We start from the raw sequence: 24,855 nt of genomic DNA, 5'->3' as shown, positions 1-24,855 counted from the left end.
CCCCCCCCCCCCCCCCCCCCCCCCCCCGCTCAGGAACAAGGGCCTGAGGTTCTCCAGAGCCCTGTGACTGCTCTCTCAATGGCAGTTCTGATCCACGTAACCTGCAAATACTTGGCTTTGAGAAGAAATGGAGACACCAGTGAAGCAGAGGACCACCTCACCATCCCTGCCCCCCGGGGCTGGGGGCTTACGTGACGTGCTGAGACTGCAAGGCTGTGTAGCAGCGACCCCCGCCAACAGAAGACATGAAGTCACGTCCACCCACCACAACTCCCACTCTGGTGATCTCAGGTATGGGGTCTGGCTCCCCATTAGAGAATATGGAGACGTGCTCTCTCCAGACACAGAGAAATGTTGTCTCCTCCTCTTGCCCACGGTGAGAAGGACCCAGAACTGTGACCTGATGAACTGCTACGACTCAGCTCTTTGTGGGTAGAAACTGAGGCCTGCACAGGTCTACTTGGTAATTTCTGAGCAGGCTTAATTACTCTTTGGGGGGGGGGGGTGTATAGAAACACCCTTTCCCAAAGAACAGCTAGTGAAGGAAGAGACCAGGCCTGGTAATGGTTCCATCTGTCACCAACCATGCCATGCTACTGTAGAGCTGTAGTTCAGAGAGAAGGCGTGTGGTCTGTGGGGTTCCAGGAACCAGCTGGGCTTGCAGTTTCTGTTGTCTATACTTTGTGTCTGGAGTAGGTGGGTGATGTAGAGGGACAAGTCTCCTTCACGGCAGAGGTCAGCAGATTCCCGTGGCCACCCCTCTCCTGGCCAGCACTTACCCCAGAGACGACAAGCTCCCCGCCGAGGTTCTGCACTTCAGCCTTGACCTTGCTGCAGATGTTGAGCTGGTGGCAGTAGAGAGCGATGCGCTGAAGGTAGGCCAGCAGGTCCTGCTTGCAGGCCGAGTCTGGGCACTGACGGAACAGGAAGCTCAGCTCTGACTGCTCCCAGCCCCACTCCCACAATCCCCTGCTCCCAGGGCTGTTTTTCAAAGGCTCCCTGTGCACACTAGCATGCTTCCTCCCTTCCTGAAGGTGCAAAGGGTGAGGGGGTGGGGTGAAGTGTTCTGTTCTCTAGGGCTATGACACCCCAGGCAAGTCACTCCTGGAGCCCTGCCTCAGGATGCAGTGACACTTCCTGAGCGTCCACTCAGTCGCACACTACTGCCCTACGCCTAGTTTCCACCCTAGGGGCGAAGCTCCTGGCCCTCCAAGGTGAGAGAAAGGGCCTGCTCACACAGAAAGTAAGTCGGGGCTCTGAGCTCTGTAAAGTAACCATCCCAAGACCTACTTCTTCGGCTTAAGCACTGCTCAACAAGGGTCCCCAAGACGAGCCCTGACGACAGACACTCTAGGCACAGACGGTTCCCAAAGTTACAAGTGCAGCCCTGTCTAGACCGCACTGAAGCCCAGGGGTTTGGGTCTCCTCAGATGTGTTTACAACAGACACTTGCTTCCATCGAGGGGTGGGGTGGGGTGGGGGGTGAAGTGAGCAGTAGTGTGGTAGAAAATGGGGCCTATACTCCATGCTGAAGGCTTTTAACTTTTTTCTAAGAAGCCACCAAAGCAGGGCAGATTCAAGTCTGCTTTGCATTTTATGATGACAGTGCTGTGGCTGTACGCAGACTGGAGAGAAGAACAGGTAATAACCACGGTGGTCCAGGTGGGTGAGAGATGACAGAGCTACTGATTTCAGACAGGAAGGACCAGCTCCACAAGGTTTTTGACTGGGCAGTCAAGAATGACTGTCGAAGGCTGGCTGGAGTAGTGAGGGACAGCTTAAGTCCTGGTACCACAGGAGTGTGCTGGGACGCTTCCTGGAGGGGAGAGGCCCCAGTGCTGAGGCAGAGAAGCCTGTCCCCCGCTAGATGCCCAGAGCTCCCAGGTCCTCCAGAAACCTCAGCAAGAGGCTCCCACACCTCAGTGCCAGTGTTGGGGTGGGCAGGTTCTGCTTCTGCCCAGAACTGGAGTTCTGGGGAGGGGGGGCGGGGAGGGGGCGGACCCGAAGAGTCACAGCAGAGGTTGGCTTTAATGATTTAGTGATGCCAAGTTTTCAGACAGACTGCCACTTACATGATCTGCGATTGTTCGGCCAAGCTTATCCATCCTGGACCCGGCCTCGGCGATTTTCTTGGCAGCACTGATCACATCTGACGTATTTTTGAGTGGTCCTTTGCCTCTGAAAAGAGAACACGATCCTGTCTATGAAGCCTCTCCTGGCGGGAGGTGAATGGAGAAAGGGTGTCTACAGAGAGCACCAGGGTCCTGGGGAAGTGCGCTCCCTCTCTGAGAAGCCTGTGGGGGGGTGGTGGTCTGCTCACCGGGTGAAGTCCGTCATCTCCATCATAATCATGCACATCTGCTTGGCCAGCACGATGATGTCATTGCCGCTGTCATCCCACTTGGACACTTCGGCATCCAGCTTGCTCTTTTCTTCCTGGAAGCTGGCCACCTGTTCGGCAATCTTTGCTTTTTGCTCCTGAGGAAGCTGGGCCATGATCGCCTACAATCACAAGCCAAACCACCCTTAGGAAGTTCTCAAAGTGCATTAGCCAAGAAGACTTCTAACACAATCTACACCCCAGCGAGGATAAGGCTTTAATGGTTGCATTTTGCCTGGAGGGCTATTTTCTCATCTTTGCAGGAGTTGACTGCACCTAAATCCCCGACCCACTTTCCAAACCATGTCTGAATGTGGAAGGAGACAGCACAGGAGGCTGGGCAGGCACCTGTGCTGATCTGACTGACTGACAAGTGTCAAGCTTGCTGTCTGTGGCAACATGAAAGGAGAGAAAGGGATGTGTGGGTGGAGCCCTGAACAGACCTTTCCAAGTTTGAAAGGTCCACCAGAGGTAGTCTGAGAAGACAGAGAGTCTTCTGAGGAACATACACCTTAGCTACTTGACAAGCAGCACTTTGGAGGCCAGCCGCCAAGTCAAGCCCAGAGCTTGGGCTCCATCCTCTAGGCTGTCCAAATGCTCCTGACTCAGTAAGGCCTAAATCAGGGTCATGCTCTCTGACAGATTTCCATGGAGTGAGAAAGTAGGCTCCTTAGCAATATCTCTTGACATCCTTCCAAAAGCAGGGACCTCATCGATTGAAGATGTAATGACCCCAATGCAATGGTGCCATCTGGTTTTCTCGAATATGGGTTTTGTGGGGTTTGTTCAGTTTTGTGTTTTGTTTTTTTGTTTTTTTGTTTTTTTTTTTTTTGGTTTTTCGAGACAGGGTTTCTCTGAGTAGCTTTGCGCCTTTCCTGGGACTCATTTGGTAGCCCAGGCTGGCCTCGAACTCACAGAGATCCACCTGGCTCTGCCTCCCGAGTGCTGGGATTAAAGGCGTGCGCCACCAGCGCCCGGCTGGGTTTGTTCAGTTTTTAAGGGCCATGAATAACTAAGAGTTCATTCCCATGGTTATCAATGCAGTGAGTAGAAGTATTTCACAATTCTTCTTAGCAAACATTATTCTGATTAGATTGGCAGCCTTTCCTGACCCAGGGTACCATAAACTGGCAGCCCAATGGGTAGTCGAGGCCCCCAGGTTCTTGCCCTGCTCCTTAGCTGAAGAGGCATTTTTTCGGAATGCCATGATTTAGGATTTCATTTCAGTCATACCACCAAAAAGAGGAAAGAATGGCACCCTGAATCCTGCTGAATAGCCTAAAAGAGAGAAAGGCCAGGGAGCCTCACAGAACAAGTCAGGACCAAAGAGAGTGTCCTTACCCGGGCACTTTGTCCAGCTATCAGTTGGTCGTCTTCTGTCTGAACACTTGTCCTACTTCTGACATCAAAATCTTCTGTCTCAAAGTCAGAGTCATCCAATTCCTCGGGGGTCTGCAGCCAAGACAAAAGACTATGAATCAGACACAGTCCCACGCCTCCAAACTCCCTGAGTGAAATCTCGACCAAAGCATGGAGGCCCCGATTCAGACTCTGGTCACCAGAGAGTGGTCTGCGTAGCCTCCACACCCTCACTTTTTAAAGAAAGCTCCTTTCCTAGGGTGCAGAGCTCAGGCTGACCACTGAATCAAGGCTTGCTGTAACAGATTTCACTTTTAATGCAGTTCCCAAGGGCTCTGCACACGAAGGTAAAAACCACCCTTGGCCAGAAGCCCTTCAGGCGGGTATGTTTATACCACATAAAGCAATCTCATGAAAGTCCCACTTTAGGACAACAAGAAAACGACGAGTTAATACTGAGCTTTCTCTCTGGGCCAAAGGCTATTTTGAGGAATAAAACAAAGCAATATAGTATTCCTACAGCCTTATTTTACTTCTATCAAAGGACAAAATACAGCAGTGAGAGTTCAGTGCCTACCAAAGGTACGACTGCTGTTTTCTGTCCTCTGCTGTAACTATTTAGTCACATTTCTATTTTGTACAACCTACCAGCCTCTCCTGATTAGCTACTGATTGACAGTTATCAGAAGGGATGACAGGAAGGAAGCGAGGCCTCCTCTTCACTAGGCCTTAAGTCAAGCCCTGCCCAGGGCCTTGTTGTGAGGCTCAACATGACAGAACATGTGGGAAGCACCCAGTGACATGAGCTTGGGTTCTGACAGGCCAAGGTTGGCCTGCCCCTAGAGAACTGAGAACAGTAGTGGGTGAGGATCACAGAGGCACAAGATCCTGTCGGTACCTCGGAGCTCTGGCCGCAGACTGCTGGTGTGCCAAGTCTAGGGCGGTTTCCAAAGCAGCATCTGACACTGCTCCCTTGCCTGCCCACGGCCTATTTGGGTCCTAAGCACCGTTCTTGCCAAGAAGAGCTCTTTTGTTCATTCACCCCCACCTATTCTAACAGGGAACAGCAGCAGCAATGGCAGAAACTGAGTCAACGACACGACTTGCTGCAGCGCCATAAACAAATGGAGCTGTCCTGCCCACTGGAACAGGGACAGGTCTTGTGAGGCAGGGACCGAGCAGGTTGGGGAGGGTGGGTAGCAACCTGAGGGAGGAGCAAAGAGGAAAAGAAGATGGTCTGGCTCACTGGCTGGGTCCCAGGTCAGGTGACTCTGAAGCAAGGGAAGAGCAGCAGCAGATGACAAGTGGTGTGGGCACCTCAGGAGAGTGTGGAGCAGCAGAGGACACAATCTGACGTGGCTCCAGGGCCTGACCTAGATGCACTGGGCTAAGGCACCTTCAGGCAGAGCGGTGGGACTAGGTAAGAGATGCCAGGCTAGGGTGGGAACACATTCATATTCCCGAGAGGGAAGATAAAGACTATCAGCTTTGTGTTTCATCAGGGGAAGCCACAGGAAGGACCCGAGCAAGCGGAGGAGTTAACTGCTGAGTAATCTCGCTTCAGAGGCTGGGGCTCACTCTTGGGCACAGTAACTGATAAAAAGTTGTAAATTAGCTACTTAAGTATGGAATTTAGCAAAATCAGCCTCTAAAGAAAGCATGTTTTTACAAAGAAATGCAGGCAAAGAAGCCAGGGCTTCCCTGCCAAGGAGACTGAGATTGAGAGGGGCTGAGAGTTTTGCCGTCCCCCCCAAATGAGGAACATAAGCATATATAGATAGAAAGGAGCCAGAGGCAGTGAGCAGGTTTAAAGGACGCTGTAGCCGTATCCAGTGCCGCGAGACCTCAGCCACCAACACTGACGGGGACTTCTTCCTAGAAGGAAGCAGTGGCCGCAGGGCACAGCAGCAGGGGACAGGTAGTCCAACGGCCTGCTGTTTCCACTGGGAAGATGGGGCACAGGGTTAGAGGTTCAGGTGTGGGAAGGTTCGAGAGGAAAATGAAATAGTTCGAGAGCTGCAGGAGTGACTTAACCAACAGGACACCAAGGGCCTTCCCGGTCCCGCCTCAGAAACTGCCATCAGAACGGCTGCGTTGATCGGATTTTTGCTCAGCAGGAAAATGAGAGATACTAAGACTGTATAACTAAGGTGTAAGAAAAGGAGATGTCTCAGAACTAAGACCTGGATTGGTAAGACCTGGGTGTCGGTGGGTAAAGGCACTTTGCTGCCAAGCCTGACAACTGAGTTGGATTCCTGGGACCCACATGGAGAGGACTGACTTCCACAAGTTGTGCTGTGGTCTCCATACATGCACACACAAGAATAACGTATTAAAAAAAAAAAAGACCCGAAGAGCTGAGTGAAAAGCGACAAGTGGGACCAATCTAAGAGTAAATCCAACACCGAAGACAGCGTGTGTGTATGTGTGTGTGTGTATGCGTGCGCGCGCGCAGCTCAGGACACACAGACGGAGGATGATAGTGAGACCCAGGTCCCTGCTTTTTTTATCTTAAGAGTAACATGCAAGAGACCCACAGCTATGGAAAAGGCAGTTTGGGAGACACAGGCCCAAGACATGTTTGATGGAAGAATCTGCAGTTTCAGAACCCCACCCCCACCCCAGTTCACAGGGAGGTCTAGGACTTTCTGCCACTTTTTCTGAGGTGGGTGACAGAAGACTCAGAGGCAGTACTTCCACTTGGCTCAGCACTTGGCCATGAGCCATGGAGATCAGGGGCTGCCACTCCTTATCCTGAACAAAGACTCCAACCTCCTGCCTGGGTTTCCCTTCAAGGAGAGGAGCGTTCCTTCTGGACAGAAGTACAGTAACTTTACCTACCTTAAGAAAAAGTTCCTTCTCTGATTTTCTGTAGTTTCCCCTGTAACTCAAACTATTCTATGTTTATCCAACTAAATTCCCTAAATTACTTCATCAAGCCCAACTCGTGTTAGGTCTCTTTTTTTGGTCCATGTATGGGTTCTAGCTCATTCTACCACTCTTAGATCCATGGTCTAATATACTGCCACTGTATCTGCTGAGTTTCAGAATGACGCATTGCTCAAGTTAGCAAATGATAAAAAGAAGCTGCTGAAATGTCTCGGATGTGGTTATTCACCCTGATCATCAGCACTGCTTTCCTGATGTCGCGGATGCCGTCGTACACCAGACGGGAGGCATCGATGAACTCGTTCTCATCCATAGGCTGCGCTGGGTCTGAGCTGAGGGCTTCCACAGCTGCTTCCACTTGCTCAGTGAACCGTGGCATGACTATGGAGACAAGAGGCAGGCAGGTCGCGCTAAGCAGACAGCACTCCTCAACCAGGCAGAAGAAGAGTCGGGCTCATGACCAAGGTCCTCTGGGTTTCTACTCTTGTGCCCAGTGCTCACCAGCAAAATAAACCAGTGTTCACATGTGACTTATGGACTCAATCATCTTCTTACCAGACTCTGAGCTAGGATTGGATGACTTGGGAGAATTTGAAATGATGCTAACTACTTTGAGACCTTAAGAATGGGACCTACAGCCGGGCGGTGGTGGCGCACGCCTTTAATCCCAGCACTTGGGAGGCAGAGCCAGGCGGATCTCTGTGAGTTCGAGGCCAGCCTGGGCTACCAAGTGAGTTCCAGGAGAGGCGCAAAGCTACACAGAGAAACCCTGTCTCAAAAAACCAAAAAAAAAAAAAAAAAAAAAAAAAAAAGAATGGGACCTACAACAGGTTGGGATAGTAGTTTAGTGATAGAGTGCTTGCCTAGTATGTAAGAGGTTCTGGGTTCAATCCCTAACTTTGCAAGAGGAGGGACCCACCTTAATTTCCTGTGTGTTCACTAACAGGAGACAACTCGGAAGTTCATCGCAGACACACAAAGGAAAATGTGTTCGTGAGCTGACTAATAACTAACTTCTCACTAGTACAATGAACCACCTAGTGTGTGTAAAACCAGAGCTGAGTTCTGTATGTGCAATCCACAGGATTTGGAATGATGTCAGAGCTAAGCCATGGTGGGGACCAGGGAGAACACTGGGAGAGGGACAGTCCTCAGACCTGTGTTGGAGAGCAGCTTGGTGGCTTCCAGAACCTTCTCTGTGTAAACTCCTGGCTCGTAGTTGTCCATCTCTGAGGTGACCACATGGATGACCCGAGCTGCCCGGCCTCGAATGGCGCCAGCAGTACGGTCCAGGCCATCCACATCTTTCTCTTGGAGAGCAATGACACATTTGTTCACATCCTCCAAAATGTGATTCTCTGAGGAACAAGCAAAAAGCTGAATGAAGGATCAGGTCTTCTAACAGAGGATGACAGCCTAGGATAGCATGTTCTATGCACAGTGGGCAGGCTTGGTGCCAAAAGTTTTACATGCAAAGCTGGGCACAGGCACACACTGCATGCTGGCACTCAGGAGGGTGGAGCTAGAATCTAGAGTTTAACCCAACTCCTGCACGCTGTCCTCTGTCCTCCAAAACACCCATGGCACCAAGTACCCACACTCAAGTGAGCAATGGAATAAAAACAAGCCCACCACCTTCAGTAACTGCTTCCTTGTTGACTGTCATTGAACAAATGGCAGAACAGTTCAATCCCAGGCTGCACCTGTCCAGCGTTTCCTCACCTTCCAAGAGATGCCAATAATGTTTAGGAGGCAGCAAGACGGAAATCAGAGGGTGCTGAAAGGCAGGTCTGACCCTCTGGGCACTGAGAGAATACATCTGAGATGAAAACGTTTGACATCTGTAGTCTCTAGAGAGGGAAACCTGTGAATCCAGCTGTGGTGATATTGTGTCCCCCAATATATTGTGCATTCTAATAAACTTATCTGGGGTCAGAGGACAGAACAGCCACTAGATAGACATAGAGGCCAGAAAATGGTGGCACACACGCCTTTAATCCTAGCCTTCTGGAGGCAGAGATCCATCTAGATCTCTGAGTTCAAAGCCACACTGGAAACAGCCAGGCGTGGTGACTCATGCTTTTAATCCCAAGAAGTGATGGCAGGAAGCAGAAAGGTAAATAAGGCCTGAGGACCAGGAACTAGACTCCTGTTAAGCTTTTAGGCTTTTGAGCAGCAGTTCAGCTGAGATCCATTTGGATGAGGACTCAGAGGCATCCAGTTTGAGGAAACTGAGGAACTGGCGAGATGAGGAAGCTGTGGCATGTTCTGCTTCTCTGATCTTCCAGCATTCACCCCAATACTTGGCTTCAAATTTGTTTTTATTAATAAGACCTTTTAAGATTCATGCTACATCCAGCTAACTGACAAGAAGTTCCTACTAGGCACAAGTTAGATTTGAAGACCGCAGACCATTTCCTTTCAAAGCCTGACACTGTTTTCAGAAACCCCAGAGCAAGTTCTTCCAATCTCATCTGTAACAGCAAAGGGGAAGCAAGCCAAAGGGTCAGGGGAACTGTCAAGCTGCACACAGGCACCATGACAGTAGAGGCAGAACTGTACGGACGGACCAGAAGGTGAGGCAGATCTACCAGCACACACGATGGGGCTGCGCTGGGCGGCAATATGACCTCCTCCTTTCCTGGGACGCATAACAGCTCTTGGAAGTTAATGTCGGTTAAAGACATGGTATCCTGCCAACAACAGTGTATGGCTAGCATGTGGCGAGAGCTTCTTGTAGAAGAGCTACAACACAGGTAGCAAATGCAATCTGTTTTAAGCACACTGGGGCCGGGCAGTGGTGGCGCACGCCTTTAATCCCAGCACTTGAGAGGCAGAGGCAGGTGAATCACTTGTGAGTTCCAGGTTAGCCAGGACTGTTACACAGAGAAAGCCTTTCTCGAAAAATAAAACAAAACAAACCAAACCAACAAACCAACCCTCACATGCCGGTGGTGACACACACCTTTAATCCTAGCCCTCGGGAGGCAGAGGCAAGTGAATCTCTGAGTTCAAGGCCAGCCTGGTCTACAGAGTGAGTTCCAGGACAGGCTCCAAAACTACACAGAGAAACCCTGTCTCAAAAAAACCAAAAAAAAAAAAAAAAAAAAATTAAGTAAATTAATTAAAAAGAAGGCAGCACACTGGGGCCCCGTGTGTGTGATGGCACACACCATTTATGCTTCAAAAGGTCAATATCCAGGACTGGTTTCTATTTTAACCACCTGTAGAAGCCATCATTCTTTCCTTCCCAGGCCCTCCTAATACACATGACTACGTCTGGACAGGAGGTAACAACCAGACTTACGACTCTAAAACACCATATTTATACACTTCCTCTAACCTCCTCTAGATGTGAGCCAGCAAATGGTACTCAGCAAACTTAAGTCACAGCAGTGTCACACTTTGGACTCCGGACACCAGGAAGTCTCCTGACAGTTTCCTACCAGCGTGCAGGCAGGCACTACAACGGTGTCTTTGTTTAGAAGTTACTAACGAGTAAAGTGGACACTCACAAATGAGAGAAGGAAACAGCTAACCACACTGGGCACACTTGTCGTTCTAGCCCCCAGGAGGCAGGAGCAGGAGGACTGCCAAGTTCAAGGCCAACCTGGGCTAACTAGTAAGATCCATTCAAGGCTTAGTAATGCTAGAACCCTTGCCTATCTTGTGCACTGCCCTGGATCCCATCCAACACCATGGGGATGAGGAGAAGAGGAAAAAGCAGTAATTAATGATAGGGGAAAAATTTTAAAAATCAGTTGGTTTCAAAAAAGTCTTTCCAAGGAAAGCTACGAAACAAACAATAAGAATTCCCGCTATGAAAGCACATGTGGTGGTGCATGCCTTTAATCCCAGAATTTGGGAGGCAGAGGCAGGAGGATCACTGTGAGTTCAAGGCCAGTCTGGTCTACAGAATGAGTTCCAAGACAGCCAGGGCTACACAAAGACACCCTGTCTCGAAAAACAAAGAGAGAGAAAGAGAGAGAGAGAGAGAGAGAGAGAGAGAGAGAGAGAGAGAGAGAGAGAGAGAGAGAGAGAGATTGAGAGACAAAATTTCTACCATAAATTTTAGGATCTTTATACTAACTAGAAGAAGAAATGGAGCTGACCTGAAATCCAAACCCCCACATACTAACACCAACTAAACAATGTATACCAAGCCTGTCCATCATTCAAGGCCTCAGTGTTGAAAGTGCTTTTTCTGAAACCAACACAAGGTAAATGTGGAAGATATATCTTGTATTACAAAGTAAGAACATCAAAAGAAAAGGAAAGATTCTGCTAAGAAAACTACAAACCAGTGTTGTTCGAATTATTTCTTTTAATTCTCACCCCTGTTTTAGGGTGGTTAAGACCTCAGACTCAGTGATGTACTCTACAAAACCCATCACCAGATACCTACACGTTTACAAAAAAAAGCTCCAATTTTAATAACTTCATCCTAACTTTTCCCCATCTGTGATCACATCAGAGAAGTTATGCATGCCACTCTTTAGCAACAAAGGAAATCCATTTAAAGAAGGTGAATGTGTGTTACTCTCAGAAAGTGTGATGAGCTCTCCACTAACATGGGAGATGAGCATCTGGGCATGCCTGAGAGGGATTACCTTGATTAGGTTAACTGGGGTGACAAGTTTTATCTACTGTAGGTGGACCATTCCCTGGGCTGAGTCCTGGACTGGACTAAAAGGAGAAAGGAACCAGGCAGAGGTGGCGCACGCCTTTGATTCCAGCACCGTGAGCTCACAGCCAGCCTGGTCTACAGAGTAAGTTCCAGTTTCAAGACAAGGAGAAATCCTGTCTTAAAACAATAAAAAATTAAAAAAAAAAAAAGAAAAGAAGGAAGGGAGCTGAGTCCATTTACTCTCTGCTTCCTAACTACAGATACAGAGTGGCTAGCTACCTCCAACTCCAACCGCTAGGACTTTTCTGCCATAATAGCCTGTACCCTTGAACTCTGAACCCTTTCCTCCTAAGCTTCTATCCAGGTTCCTGATCACATCAGCAAGAAAAAACACCAATATTCTCTCTAGTCACTGAGCTATACTTGTACTGCTTCCTCCAAAGAGAAATTCTCAGTGACAGTTTTGCTTATTTTACTCTAAAAGAAAAAAAAAGCACCAAAGTCCTTTTGTATCAAAAGCAGACAAGGCAGGGAACAGACATTTTAATGATGGCTAACACTGACTGTCAACTTGAAGGGATCTAGACTCACCAAGCAGACAAGCGTATGGCCACACCTATGAGTAATCGCTTGGATCAGGCTAACTGGGGTAGGAAGACTCATCTCACTATGGGCGGTCTGGGGTCTTAGACTGAATAAGAAGCAGAGTGTAAACCCAATCAAAAGTCCATGGCTAAGGAGCTCTGGGCCCTCAAGGGGGACTCACTACTGTTGTTTAGTTAAACTGGTATCACACGGCCTTCTCAACGCTTGTTTATATTACACAGACAAGACCTTTTCTTCGAAATGAACAGTAGTGGACACAGACACTTGGTTATTCAAGGTGCTGAGAATAAGGGATGGTTGAATGCACAGCCCTAAACAGGACAACCCACTCTAGGCTTGGGAACATCATGGAAAGGGGGACCGAAAGAATGCGTGCACCAGAAGACAGAGAAAAGGCCTGTGACGTGCGATCTTCTGGTCATGACAGCCATTACAATGAACTCACACAGCAGTTGCCTGCATTGGGCCTGTCAAGAGTCAATCATGGATGGAGGAAGATCTTGCAGTGCCCAAGGCCTTCCCAGACTACTGGCTACTGATAGATTCCGGAGGAAGGGAAGTCACTGTGGATCTGAGTGCTATAAATTAACTGCTGAGTATACTACGACTCTACCCAGGCACCTGCTTGGCCCTTGACCACTCCTCTAAAAAACACCTTGATTACTAATCACTTGCATCCCTCAGCAAGCTTATGACAGAACAATAGAAAAACACACCAGTAGACAGCCAGAATTCAGATGTTCTGAAATACCACTACTTCTTCAAGAGAGTAATTCTGTGCTTGAATTTGCTAAATAGAAACTGGCTCAACTGCTCTGCACTAAGTGAGTGCCCCCCGCCCCCCCTTTTTGGGGGGTTGGTTTTCGAGACAGGGTTTCTCTATGTTGTTTTGGTGCTTGTCCTGGATCTCATTCTGTAGACCAGGCTGGCCTCGAACTCACAGACATCCACCTGGCCCTGCCTCCCGAGTGCTGGGATTAAAGGTGTGCACCACTGCCACCCAGCTAAGTCAGCCCTCTCTTAAACTCATATTACATTCGCCAGATAAAAGTGAACCTGCTAAAGAATTTGATTTCTCTTTACTGGTCTTCTGTTTTATATGAAATAACTTTAAAAAATCCTGTCTGGATCCCACTAAATGCTGCTACTGAATCCCTTCTACTGTCTGATTTGAAGAGTATTATATGAGGGACATTTTGATTCTATTATATTCTACTTTACTATAAGAAAGAATGAAAATTCCTTGAGACTCAGACTGGTAAACATATCCAACCTAATTTCAAAAAACTGTACGAATGTAGTATTTATCCAGAGGGGGCTTTGCATTTAGATTTCCGAATTTGTTGTTTGCTTAAAAATGTGCTATGAAGGTGGAATGTTTTTCCCTAAACCTATGAAAAAGAGTGATTCCACACTTCATTGGGAAAAACAACAGAAGGCCGAGATTTCCCAGAAAGGCCATTGCTGCATCTTTGGCACCTGCAACAGTGTGCTCGAAGATGGATTTTTTGTTTTAAAGCGGCAGCATCTGCAGTTTGGCAGTCCTGCAGCAACACGGTTTACCCTGTCTTCCTGCAGCTAACAGACAGCCGACACCCGACTTTCTCAAGTTAAGACAAAGAAAGCGAAGACAGGGACACATTGGTATGCCGAACACAGTGTCCCCTATATAGGTCACCGCTGGAGGACTGTGCTGTGCATGTACTTAAGTTCTGCTTCTCTTTCAAGCCCCACTGCCACTCACATCTTCCACATTCCAGCCTGTGCTTCCCCGGGGTGACAGGTAGTTTCAGCTCTACAAGAACCCAGTCACTAACTCTGCCCACAGCCACTAGCCTCAGGACGCCTGGCATTTCCAAGGAGAAGACACAGGCAGGGGCAACAGAGGCCCTGTTAAATAGAGGATGCATTTAGTGTTACTCAGCTCTAAGGAGACAGGATTGAAATTTATTTCTGTGAGATAAACACGAAATTGCATTTGACAGACATGTTCTATATGAATGCAATTTACTATGTCATTACCAGTTTATGTTTATATAATGAAATCAACTGTTTTTGTGAGGTGAATTACTCAGATTTATTTTTTCCAAGTTCATAATTAAATGGCACTTAAATATTTCCTCTCTGTTTTCTCTCTGTGCATCAGGCAGACACAGTCTTTGGGGAAGTAGTCAGTTAAACTACGATCACTTCTGATAGACAGAGCTTTCCAAGAAAGGAAAGAGGATTCTCTATAATAAACTAGCTGGCAGGCTCCTCCTGAGTTTCACGGGCTCAACGACACTAGGACATAGGTCTAAACTGAAGTATTAAGAGGGGTGAATGTTATACGCTACACAGGTCACAGCCAGAGGGTCTCAGTCTATTCTAGCAGTGAAAGGTTTTGCTAGTCCAGGAACTAATTCTTCCAGGATGCACACCAGCCCTACCATGAGGAAAACAGCTCCAGTTCCAACACCCCTGCACAGGACACAGGTCAGAACTCAACTGGAAACCGGAACGTTACTGATAGAATTCACTCGCCCAGATTTGCAGTGTTTTGTCTGTGATTCCGACTTGGACAATACTTACACATGCCACTCTAGCGAACCAGGTTCATTACCTGAGACAGCCAAGAAGTCATCAATAGAAGTAATGTCATCAACAGCATCTGTGAGGACTCGGACTTGTTTTTCCCACTGCTCTTTAAAAAGATCCATGTTCTCTTGGGCCAGTTTACTCTGTGGCTTTGCTGCTAAGGCCAATGCGGCATTGATAACCTGCAGAAGAGATTAAAGCACATGGTTCACTCTATTTCAAAGCCCCTGAGATCAATCACATGGGGTGACTGGGTCAACAGAGCAGCAACAGCTCCCTGTCACTGGGAAACACCATGTGCTCCACCATAACTGGTACAAAGAGGAAATACTCAACATAAGGCTTTAGACTTTACCACCAAAGCAGCAAGTCTGATTAGGAAACAATAGGCAACTATAAAACAAATGAAAGCTCCTCCAATTTCTCCAATCTGTGAAGGCAATTCTATAATTTTTGACATTAAATTTCAGGCTTTTTAAAAAAAACTCAATTATACAAATGCACCATCAAAAATTACATAATTAAAATTATAGGCCAGGTGGCAGTGGCGTGTGCCTTTAATCCCAGCACTTGGGAGGCAGAGCCAGCCTGATCTACAGAGCAAGATCCAGGACAGGCACCAAAACTGCACAGAGAAACCCTGTCTCAAAAAACCAAAATAAAATAAAATAAAATAAAATTATAGGCCACATACAAAACTCTCCTGGTTCCTTCTTTTAAATATGTCAAGATCATTAAGTACACATTAAGACATTATTTAGTATTCCATTTTATAGGTATCTCATGTTACTCTCCTGCTGTGAGATATTTAGGCTCATCTCAGTTATCCATCACTATTACAAAAGTGGCAATAATGTCCAATAATGCATACTAATGCCCAGTACCTGACACGCCAAACTTACCTCAATTCATTCATAATAAAGGTATTGTATTCCAATTCCAAGGACTTTTTTTGTCATTTTAACAAAGGTGTATCTGACTTGTAAAAACTCCATAAAAAATATAGCGTGTTCATCTGAGCACAAATACAGGGCTGGGGACATAGCTGCCTGGTAGAATGCCTACCTAGTATGTACAGGGATCTAAATCCCAGCCTTAGTACAGCATGCACACACACAGATACTTACTGAGATATAATTCATACAATTTATCCATTTAAAGCATAAAATTCAATGACACTATAGTCACAATGATACCAGATTCAATTTTATCTTTTTTTCACTCCAAAAAGAAGGTCCAAATGCATTAGCAAGCACTCGCTAGTCCTCATTTTCCTCTTCCCTCCTCATCCCCATCTTCTAACTACTAAGTTACCCGCCCCCCAAAGTGCATGGTTGTCTTCTTTCTCACTTCAAGGCTGAACCCCCTAGTCTTGGGCCATGAGGTACAATGTTCCCATCTTCACTGTCACAGAGATCCTTCACTAACTACAGAGTGTTCTTTGACTGCTAGTTTTTGATAACTACTCTTTGATAACTGCCAGTAGTCTCCTAACCTGGGTGCTGGGAAACAAACTTGGGTCTTTTGCAAGTACAGTCCGTGCTCTTGACTGCCGACCGCTCTCCAGGCCCACTCCCTTTATGACACGCTTTAACCATCTCTCTTCCTCGTTTTCTGCTGTCTCTCTGCAAGGTCATTTTCATACTATCATTTTCCACTGCATTCAGTGAATATGTGAAAGGATCTGAAGAGTTCCTTCTCCAAAAGATACACAGAAATGGGTAGTAAACACATGAAAAACAATCTTACCACCCTTAGCCATCAGGGAAATGCCAATTTATCTAGATAACTAGAATTAACTTAAGAGAGATAAACAGCCCACACTGTCCACTTTCTATCTGCCAATACTGAAGTTGCCCAGCTCTGCATGTATAAAGAACAATCACCCCCAGAAAAGGCCTTTTACTCAGGACATACCCCTAATGTCAAGTGTGGCTTGAGTGCTGTGTCCATCTTAAGTGAAACTGCACAGGAGAAAAATAAGGCTTTGGCGGTGAGTCGTGCTGCGACTCGGGGCAAGTCACAGGGACCGACTAGACTCTCCCTGGGATTCTCCCCTAGGCTTTAAGATCATTTATATAAATACTCCCGGTAGGTGTGATCGGCGCATGCTACCATCTGTTTCTGAAGATATGTGGAAGCACTGTCGCTTTTCAAGCATTTTAAAACGAAACAGAGAACCAAAGATATGAAAGTGTTGGGAGGAGAAAATGGCAAACTTGAGGGAAGAAAGTCTATTCTTTAGAATCTACTCTAAATTTATTTCATACGATTTGGTCACCCTGGAAGTAGATTAAATCTGCCGGGTTACTTATCTGCATAGCAATCAGTGACTGAAAATTTTATGACTGTATAAAGCTGGGGAAATGTTTATCAGACGGTGGGGGTTTGTAACTGGTCCATCACAGAGTCTTTGTACTCTTTCACGTGAAAGAGCCAAGGTGAGAGTGTCCCAGAGCATTTAGGGTTACAGACTTCACACAGAAACCTTATCCCTGAAGCCGCTGGCCCATTACTACAGTTCCTGTGTGTCCCCCTGAGTCTACGGCCACTGCCAGTTTGGTAAGACATGCAGAGAGGTTAATGTAAGGTCATCAGACTCGGCAGAACTGAGCCATCTTGGTGACCCCTCGTATGCACTTTAAATGAAAGGTAAGGAGGCAGTAGAACACGATAAAGAGAAAATGATACTTAAATTTTTCCAAGCTATGTGGTTTTTCTGTATCAGTATTTCTATTTAAAATCCCTTAAAGGAGAGGAGAGGGGAGGAAGGGGAGGGGAGGGGAGGGGAGGGGAGGGGAGGGGAGGGGAGGGGAGGGGAGGGGAGGGGAGGGGAGGGGAGGGGAGGGGAGGGGAAAGGGGGCTGGAGAGATGGCTCAGAGGTTAAGAGCACTGACTGCTCTTCCAGAGGTCCTGAGTTCAATTCCCAGCAACCACATGGTGGCTCACAACCATCTGTAACGAGATCTGGTGCCCTCTTCTGGCCTGCAGTCATACATGCTGTATACATAATAAATAAATAAATCTTTAAAAAGAAAAAAAAAGTGGTTACTTTAAAAAAAAAAACGAAAAGAAAAGAAAAAGGAAAGGAAGGAAAACAAAGGAGAAAAACAAGCAAACCTAACAAAATCAATTCACATCCACTCTACTAACACCCACGCTAGAGATACTGTAAGCTTGCTGGCTATACGTTACCTGAGGACAGAGTGCTTCTAACTGGCTTGCAGACATTCGGACGAGCTTTACACCTTCTTCATTATTGGAGATTGAACAGGCCAAGTTGGCAACCTGCACGAGAAAAGAACATAAAAATGCCTGTAAGCATTTTTCTCTTTGATTGGAAAACAGGCCAGTACCTACCTCTTACTCTGGCCTTCCCAGAACAGAGAGATAACAAAAGCACCATGGAGCTTCACTTCTCAGACTGATTACAGTTTATTAGGACACATTTTTAACAGTAAGGACTTCACAATGTTACACTGTAGGCTGGTATCAGAAGGGATAGCTCACAGGCTCTGAAGGAGCTCCAATTGGCCTACACAGTCTATAAGGATGTCTAGTATAGACATTATGTAAGAAAAGTCAAGAACACCAAGAAAGGAACTGTTAGTATCCACAAATAATCAATTTTGTAGCTGTTCTTGAAAGAAGGAAATTTAAAAAAATTGCTCCAAACTGCTGTTCTCACTGTCATATGTAGAAATATAAGTTAAGTTTTATTTGAATACAGGTCAATTAAGAAGATTTTTAAAACATCGTAAAGGTGACATTAAGATGGACCCAAGAGCGAGAGTACTGGAGCACGCCTTCAATCCCACCACTCAGGGGGCAGAGACACGTGGAGTTCTTTGAGTTTAAGGCCAGCCTGGTCTACAGAGTGAGTTCCAGGACAGCCAGAACTATATAGTGAGACTCCATTCCGAAAACAAAACAAACAAAAGATGGATCCAACACCACTCTCATAAAAATGGGAAGGAAACGGTGATGAAACTCCAGACATGAACAAAGCCTCCTTCAGCTGGGTTCTTAGGACACTGGTGCTGGACTGTCTTGTCTGGCAGGGTTTACTTTAATGGAAATCTTTCCCTTCCCTCCCAACAGTCCCCGCGGCACAGCTGACATAACCAGAAGTGATTTTTACAGGCTGTGTCAAAGTTTAGCTTGCAAGTACTCTGGCTACACTGAGAATGTTGCTCTTCAGCGACGCTGAGACAGTTATAATAACCTTGCCAGTTCCATTAGCCATGCCAGGCCCACTACATAGTGCTGAGAAACAGCTTCATCTCAGGTATGAACTGAGTATGAATGATAAAGGCACAGGCAGTGGGATAGCAGAGTTAATGTCAGAGGAAACAAGGGCGCAGCGACAACCTTTGACTTTCACCCCTTCACTCAATTTAAATAAATAGATGCACAGGAAAAATTTGACTACTACGGCTACTGTTTGCAGTATTACAGTTAAGACTATTATCTATTAAGCACCAGAATCGTATTATACCTAATAGCAAGGAAAAACAGAAGTAACATGCAATTTCAAAATAAAAATTGGAAAGTGATCTCTGATATTCCCAGAACCTTTAAAAAATCACATCAAGTATAACATTTTAGATCCCAGAAGCTTACAATTCCACCTTCTGTCGTCAACTTGACCTGAACAAAGGAGTATTTTCTGAAAGCTCACACTCTACAGATTATCATTTGTTTAAAGTCATTGCAAATTATCAGAACACTTTGAAAAAATAAACTTAAGACTTAAAACTCCAAATGTATTTGATCCCGAGAGTGGTGGCAATTCCTGTAATCCCAGCGCATGGGAGGCTGAGGCAGCATTACAGGACTGAGACCAGTCTGGTTATACTAGAAGACCCTAGCTCACACCCATCAACCAAACAACCATCCAAACAAACAAACAAACCTGAAAGGGAGGGTGTTCTAGAAAACAAAGAAAAACCTAGCTGCTCACCACAAAGCCCTGGGGAGGTGACACAGAAAGACCCACAGCCCCACCCTGTCCTCTCTAGGTGGCCCTCAGACAATCATTCAGTAAAGAATTAAGTTTTCTCCCCTCGCATCACTAGAAATTGATTTCAACTTATACCATCTCAATTTTGTGAATCTTATAACTTACAAATATTTTCAAAATTAATAAGTAAAGTACTATATTCTTGACTGAATTCCAATACAAAATAGTGAAGGGTAAGGCTAAAACGGCTAAATTCTTCAAGTCATTTGTTTCCTGATACAAATCTTAGGACAAAGGCTATGGACGACTTCTCCTGTGTTTTAAAACCTTATTCTAAAATGTTTCCGATGTATTATCTATCAGAGCAGGAATGCTCTACAAGAGGACAGTGTGTGTTTTAGAAGGCCTGGGAGGGGAAGGGACGCCTGTCACTGGCAGTCTTTTCTGGATGAGTAAGCTTCAGTACACCCTCCAGGAACAGGACTACTCACTTCTCACGATGACAAATGTGCAAATACAACATCTCAACCAGAGCTCTCTCAGAGGCTAGCCTCATATCCCAGCGCCAGACCTGGTACCTTGAAAGGGAGTAAGGGGAGGGAAATCCTTCACACCTCTCACTGAGGAAAATCTGCACCTTTAGATTTGGAACAGCAGTCAATACAACTTTAAAAAAACCAGTCTGTTAGAGAGACAGCCCAGCTCAGCAATTAGAAGGGTGCGGGCCGTTCTTCCAGAGGACTCAGTTTGATCCCCAGCACCTACATGGTGGCTCAGATGGTGTAACTCTAGTCCCAGAGGATCTCCATCCTCTAGGGGCAGCAGGCATGCACATGGCATGCAGGCAAAAACACCCATTCCCATTAAGTAATAAAACCAGTGTGAAGTCTTTAGCTTGACAGGTACAGCAGTGCATACCCTGTAACCCCAGCAGCAAGGAGCTGAGGTAGGAAGACCCTGAGTCCCAGGCCAGTCGAGGCTACACAATAAAGAACCTGTCTCAAATCACATGGCCTAAAGGCATAGGTTTTAATCCCAGGAAGTTCAAAAATAGCTTGGGCAAATTAGTAAGACCCTGTTTTTCAAACCTTTAAAAAGTAAAAGTAAAGTGTGTGTTTTGGGAGTGGGGATGGCTCGTGGAGAGTGTTTACGTAGTAAGTGTGAGGTCCTGGGTTCAATCCCCAACACAGTAGTGGTATGTATCAGGGCGATCTCAAGAATATCTGAAGTCTGAATAAAAAAACACAAACAAGAAACATGGGAGCATTTACCTTCTATCAGAAAGCCTGAGGCAGATTCTACTGATAAAACAGCAAGTATGTGGTATCGAAACAAAAGAGGAAAATACAGAACACAATCAAAAAAGAGTTAAGAATAGAGAAAGAGTTACAGATGAACAGGATTAAGAAAGAGAAAGGAGCCGGGCGGTGGTGGCGCACGCCTTTAATCCCAGCACTCGGGAGGCAGAGCCAGGCGGATCTCTGTGAGTTCGAGGCCAGCCTGGGCTACCAAGTGAGTTCCAGGAAAGGCGCAAAGCTACACAGAGAAACCCTGTCTCGAAAAACCAAAAAAAAAAAAAAAAAAAAAAGAAAGAGAAAGGAAAAACTAATGGCACAAATGAATCCACCTATCAGCAATGGTAATGAATGCTCTCAATTCTTTCACATAAAGGCACATACTGGATAGTTCTGCACATCATAGGTGGCTTGGTAGCAAATGACCTTGCCATTAATGAGTAATAATTGTCCTATGTTTATTATTAAAGTGTTGAACATCAATCATTCGACACCTCATCTACAAATCTCATGAAAGGTTTCTTTCTGAAATTAGTCTTTGGATGGACTTATGTCCCAGGAAAAAAAACATCATGAATTCCTCAGCCTACATGGTTGTTTAGCACTCCAATCCCAGTAGTTCAGTATGAAATCCAAACTCCTGCAAGACAATTACACTGTCTGCTATTCTTTACTTGGTCCTAGCTTTCCACATATAACTTCATTTTATATATATATATATATATTTGTTCAAAATAAGTCATGCAATCTAATTTTAGGAAGAATCAGAGTATAAATAAGTATCACTAGTAACAAACACAAAATAGGATTTATAACAGTGAATTTACTTAAATGATAAATTATTTTTAAAGTTCTCTATTTCTAGTCTACCTAACTGCCTAATCTATGAGTAAACGTAGAAATGGTGCCTCACTAAACATGGGGGGATATCATTAGTCCCCTCTCCCAATGAGAAAACTGGAGTCCCTACATTCTTTGGGTCTTACTATACATTTCTGGCTGGCCTGGAGCTTACTATGTAGACTGAGCTAGTCTGAAACAGGGATCTGCCTGCCTCTCCCTCCTAGTACTAGAATTCTAGGCCTAAACAATCGTGCCTGGCAGGCCTCTAATCTGTACTGTAACATAGCCAAGGTTGGGCAAAGTGTTCTTCTATCACTCCTACCAGGCTGCAAGAGAAAAGAAAAGAAAATGCTGAGGCCCATTCCGAATAGAGTTTCTGGGGCAGTTCAGATGACTGTGGGTGGAGGCGCTTGCTGCCCGGCCAGACGACTTGAGTTTGATCGAAGGGACCCAACTGGTAAAAGGAAAGCGTCATTGCTCTAAGTTTGCCTCTGACTTCTGCAAGTGAGCCCTAACATGTAAATAAATGGTGCGTGGGTGGGTGGGAGGGAGGGAGGGAGGGAGGGTCTGCTTTGTTAACTTGACAAGGTGACAAGTCTGGAGAGGGGAAAGACTTGTCCAGGAACAAGTAAGACACCCTAGTCTCATGCTAAGTTTCAGCAGAACTTAGAGCACCTGGAAAATATGAGAAGGGTAAGCACACAACACTAAGAATTCTTCTGGAATCCAGGGTCATAAGTCTCTTCGGACGCATCATTTCTTTCATGCAACTTCACAACAATTACAGAAAATGGAAACTTCCTTTGTTACTTGCTAGAGTTCCAGCCTGCCATATCACGCAGAAGCACTGAGAAAATACACAACCAGTCATATAAGATCAATGTTTAATACAAATTCTTCACAGACCCTTCAAGGACACTTTGATCCATATTACCACATATGAATTCACTACAAAAATCAACTAAATAGGGGCTGGAGGGATGGCTCAGTGGTTAAAAGCACTGGCTGCTCTTCCAGAGGTCCTTAGTTCAATTCCCAGCAATCACATGGTAGCTCACAACCACCTATAATGAGATCTGGTGCCCTCTTCTGACCTGCAAGCATATATGTAGGCAGAACACTGTATATATAATAAATAAATAAATCTTTAAAAAAATCAAATAAATAATGCAGATCATTCAATTTGTAGTTAAAAAAAATACACATTTCAAACTAATGCAGCTATACCCTAAGATGTTCCAGACAAAGAAAAAAGGGGGAGAGAGGGATCTCAATAGTAAAAGAGCTACATTCACTTTGTAATTCTTAATTCACAAGGCAGCAAATGAGATGTAACCTGAGTACAGCAAATTCACCATCATAAGAAGATATTTTAATGACTATCTGAAGCTGAACGGACAAGGATACCAGAAACATCTTCCGTGTTTTTCTCTCATAAGTTATAAATTTGAAAAGGAACTCAGAAAAGTAAAAAATACTGATTGCTCCTCAGCTCTTGCGATGCACACAGCCAAAGAGGGCAGGAAGGAGGACAAAGAGGAAGTCATCAGAAAGGACACACAGATGCTGCATTAGTGACAAAAGGCTACTATTTCTGACAACAAATAACTTTCCACCTTCGCATACTTTCAGTCAAAGACTAACATAAAGACATCATTAATGGGACTGGAGAGATGGATGGCTCAGCGGTTAAGATCACTGGCTGCTCTTCCAGGGGACCTGGGTTCAATTTCCAGCACCCACAGGGCAGCTCACAACTGTCTGTAACTCCAAGATGTGACACCCTCACACAGACATGTATGCAGACAAAACACCAATGCACATAAAATAAAAATAAATAAATAGTTTTTAAAAAGACATCATTGACTTGATATGGGAGGAAACGTAGAAACGGTACTTTTTGCCTGGAAGCACTACCTCACTATTTACAGGCAGATGAGAGAAGGCCCCGTGCTATAATGCAAACACAAGTCACCCAGTTCAGCAGCTCCAGACCCCTGCTCCTCCTTCCCCATCAACAGCCTTGGGGACACATGACGTCTATGCACATTTTATAGATTAAAAAATGGCTAGCCATGCTGCAGGGGGTCCACAAGCTCTACTAATGACAGCCACAGTGACAACCACAGTGCAAGAGTTGGCCCTAGAGCCCTGGCGGCCCTCAGAACTAACAGTGGGGAGTCAGCCCTAGAGCCCGGGTGGGCGGCCCTCAGAACTAACAGTGAGGAGTCGGCCCTAGAGCCCAGGCGGGCGGCCCTCAGAACTAACAGTGGGGAGTCGGGCCTAGAGCCCGGGTGGGCGGCCCTCAGAACTAACAGTGGGGAGGTCTCACAGCAGAACTCTCGACTATGACTGGAGTCAAGTCACAGGAGCGCTTCAGTAACGACTCATTAGGAGAAACTGGAGAAGTTAAATTGTGTTGCTAAAACCTGAAACTGATCTTGTGTGTTCCTAACGTAATGTGTCTGCTGTGGGTACCACAGGATGTTCCCTCCTTTGAGCAAATGGAGCCATAATATCAGGACTAATACCACTTGAAGAACTTTACAGGACATTCATTCCCACACTAAAGAAGTTTGTATCCTATTTTATATCCTTTAATGTTGTAAAGAGAAATTACACACACACACACACACACACACACACACACACACACACACACACACACACACACACACGATTTCTAAGAGGCAACAAATCTGCTCTGCTCCAAATTTATATTGGTCATGTATTGAAGAGTACTGAAAGAATAGTTTTGAATTCAAACTTTCAATAGTTTTCTATTTCAAACACTGATAAAATGGATAAAATTTTTAAAATATTCCTTCAGTCCACTTCACACTGCATTATACAAGGTCTATATACCACATAAATTATGCACTTATTTTATCCCCCCACCCCACACACATACACACACTCTCTCTCTCTCTAGAAGATAATATCCACATGGGTAAGGACTTCTGTTATTTAGTGCTATATCTCTGCTTTGTTTTGTTGTTTGAGACAGTCTCTCTATGTAGCCCTGGCTGGCCTTGAACTCATAGAGATCCATCTACCTCTGTATCTCAAATGCTGGGATTAAAGGTGTGACCAACCATGCCTGGCTTAGGAAGTCCACAATTGTTTGCTAACATAATCTTTCTACATTTTTTTTTCCTCTTTCGATCTATAAAAAAATTTGCTTAGGTTTTTGAAAGCTTAAATGAAGCTAAACAGAAAAAATGACACCGGGCGGTGGTGGCGCACGCCTTTAATCCCAGCACTTGGGAGGCAGAGGCAGGCGGATCTTTGTGAGTTCAAGGCCAGCCTGGTCTAC

The 24,855-nt window shown here is 45.7% G+C and overlaps 1 protein-coding gene across 3 annotated transcripts in view; it reads right to left on the bottom strand.

The window, feature by feature from the left end:
• The window catches only part of Ctnna1 (catenin alpha 1), a 139,117-nt gene that overhangs the window by 6,117 nt on the left and 108,145 nt on the right, over positions 1–24,855 (bottom strand). For all 3 annotated transcript variants that reach the window (XM_052741872.1, XM_052741875.1, XM_052741873.1), the window contains 8 exons: positions 17,634–17,726; positions 14,464–14,620; positions 7,786–7,986; positions 6,858–7,009; positions 3,722–3,832; positions 2,321–2,502; positions 2,073–2,178; positions 780–914 (listed from right to left, as the gene is read on the bottom strand). In XM_052741872.1, coding sequence (XP_052597832.1) covers positions 780–914; positions 2,073–2,178; positions 2,321–2,502; positions 3,722–3,832; positions 6,858–7,009; positions 7,786–7,986; positions 14,464–14,620; positions 17,634–17,726 — 1,137 coding nt within the window. The remainder of the gene's footprint in view (positions 1–779; positions 915–2,072; positions 2,179–2,320; positions 2,503–3,721; positions 3,833–6,857; positions 7,010–7,785; positions 7,987–14,463; positions 14,621–17,633; positions 17,727–24,855) is intronic.

The sequence above is a fragment of the Peromyscus californicus genome, unplaced genomic scaffold (assembly GCF_007827085.1).
Source record: "Peromyscus californicus insignis strain IS unplaced genomic scaffold, ASM782708v3 Scaffold_17__1_contigs__length_78620276, whole genome shotgun sequence".
Taxonomy (NCBI): Eukaryota; Metazoa; Chordata; class Mammalia; order Rodentia; family Cricetidae; genus Peromyscus; species Peromyscus californicus.
This window is presented reverse-complemented; position numbering and strand designations above follow the sequence as displayed.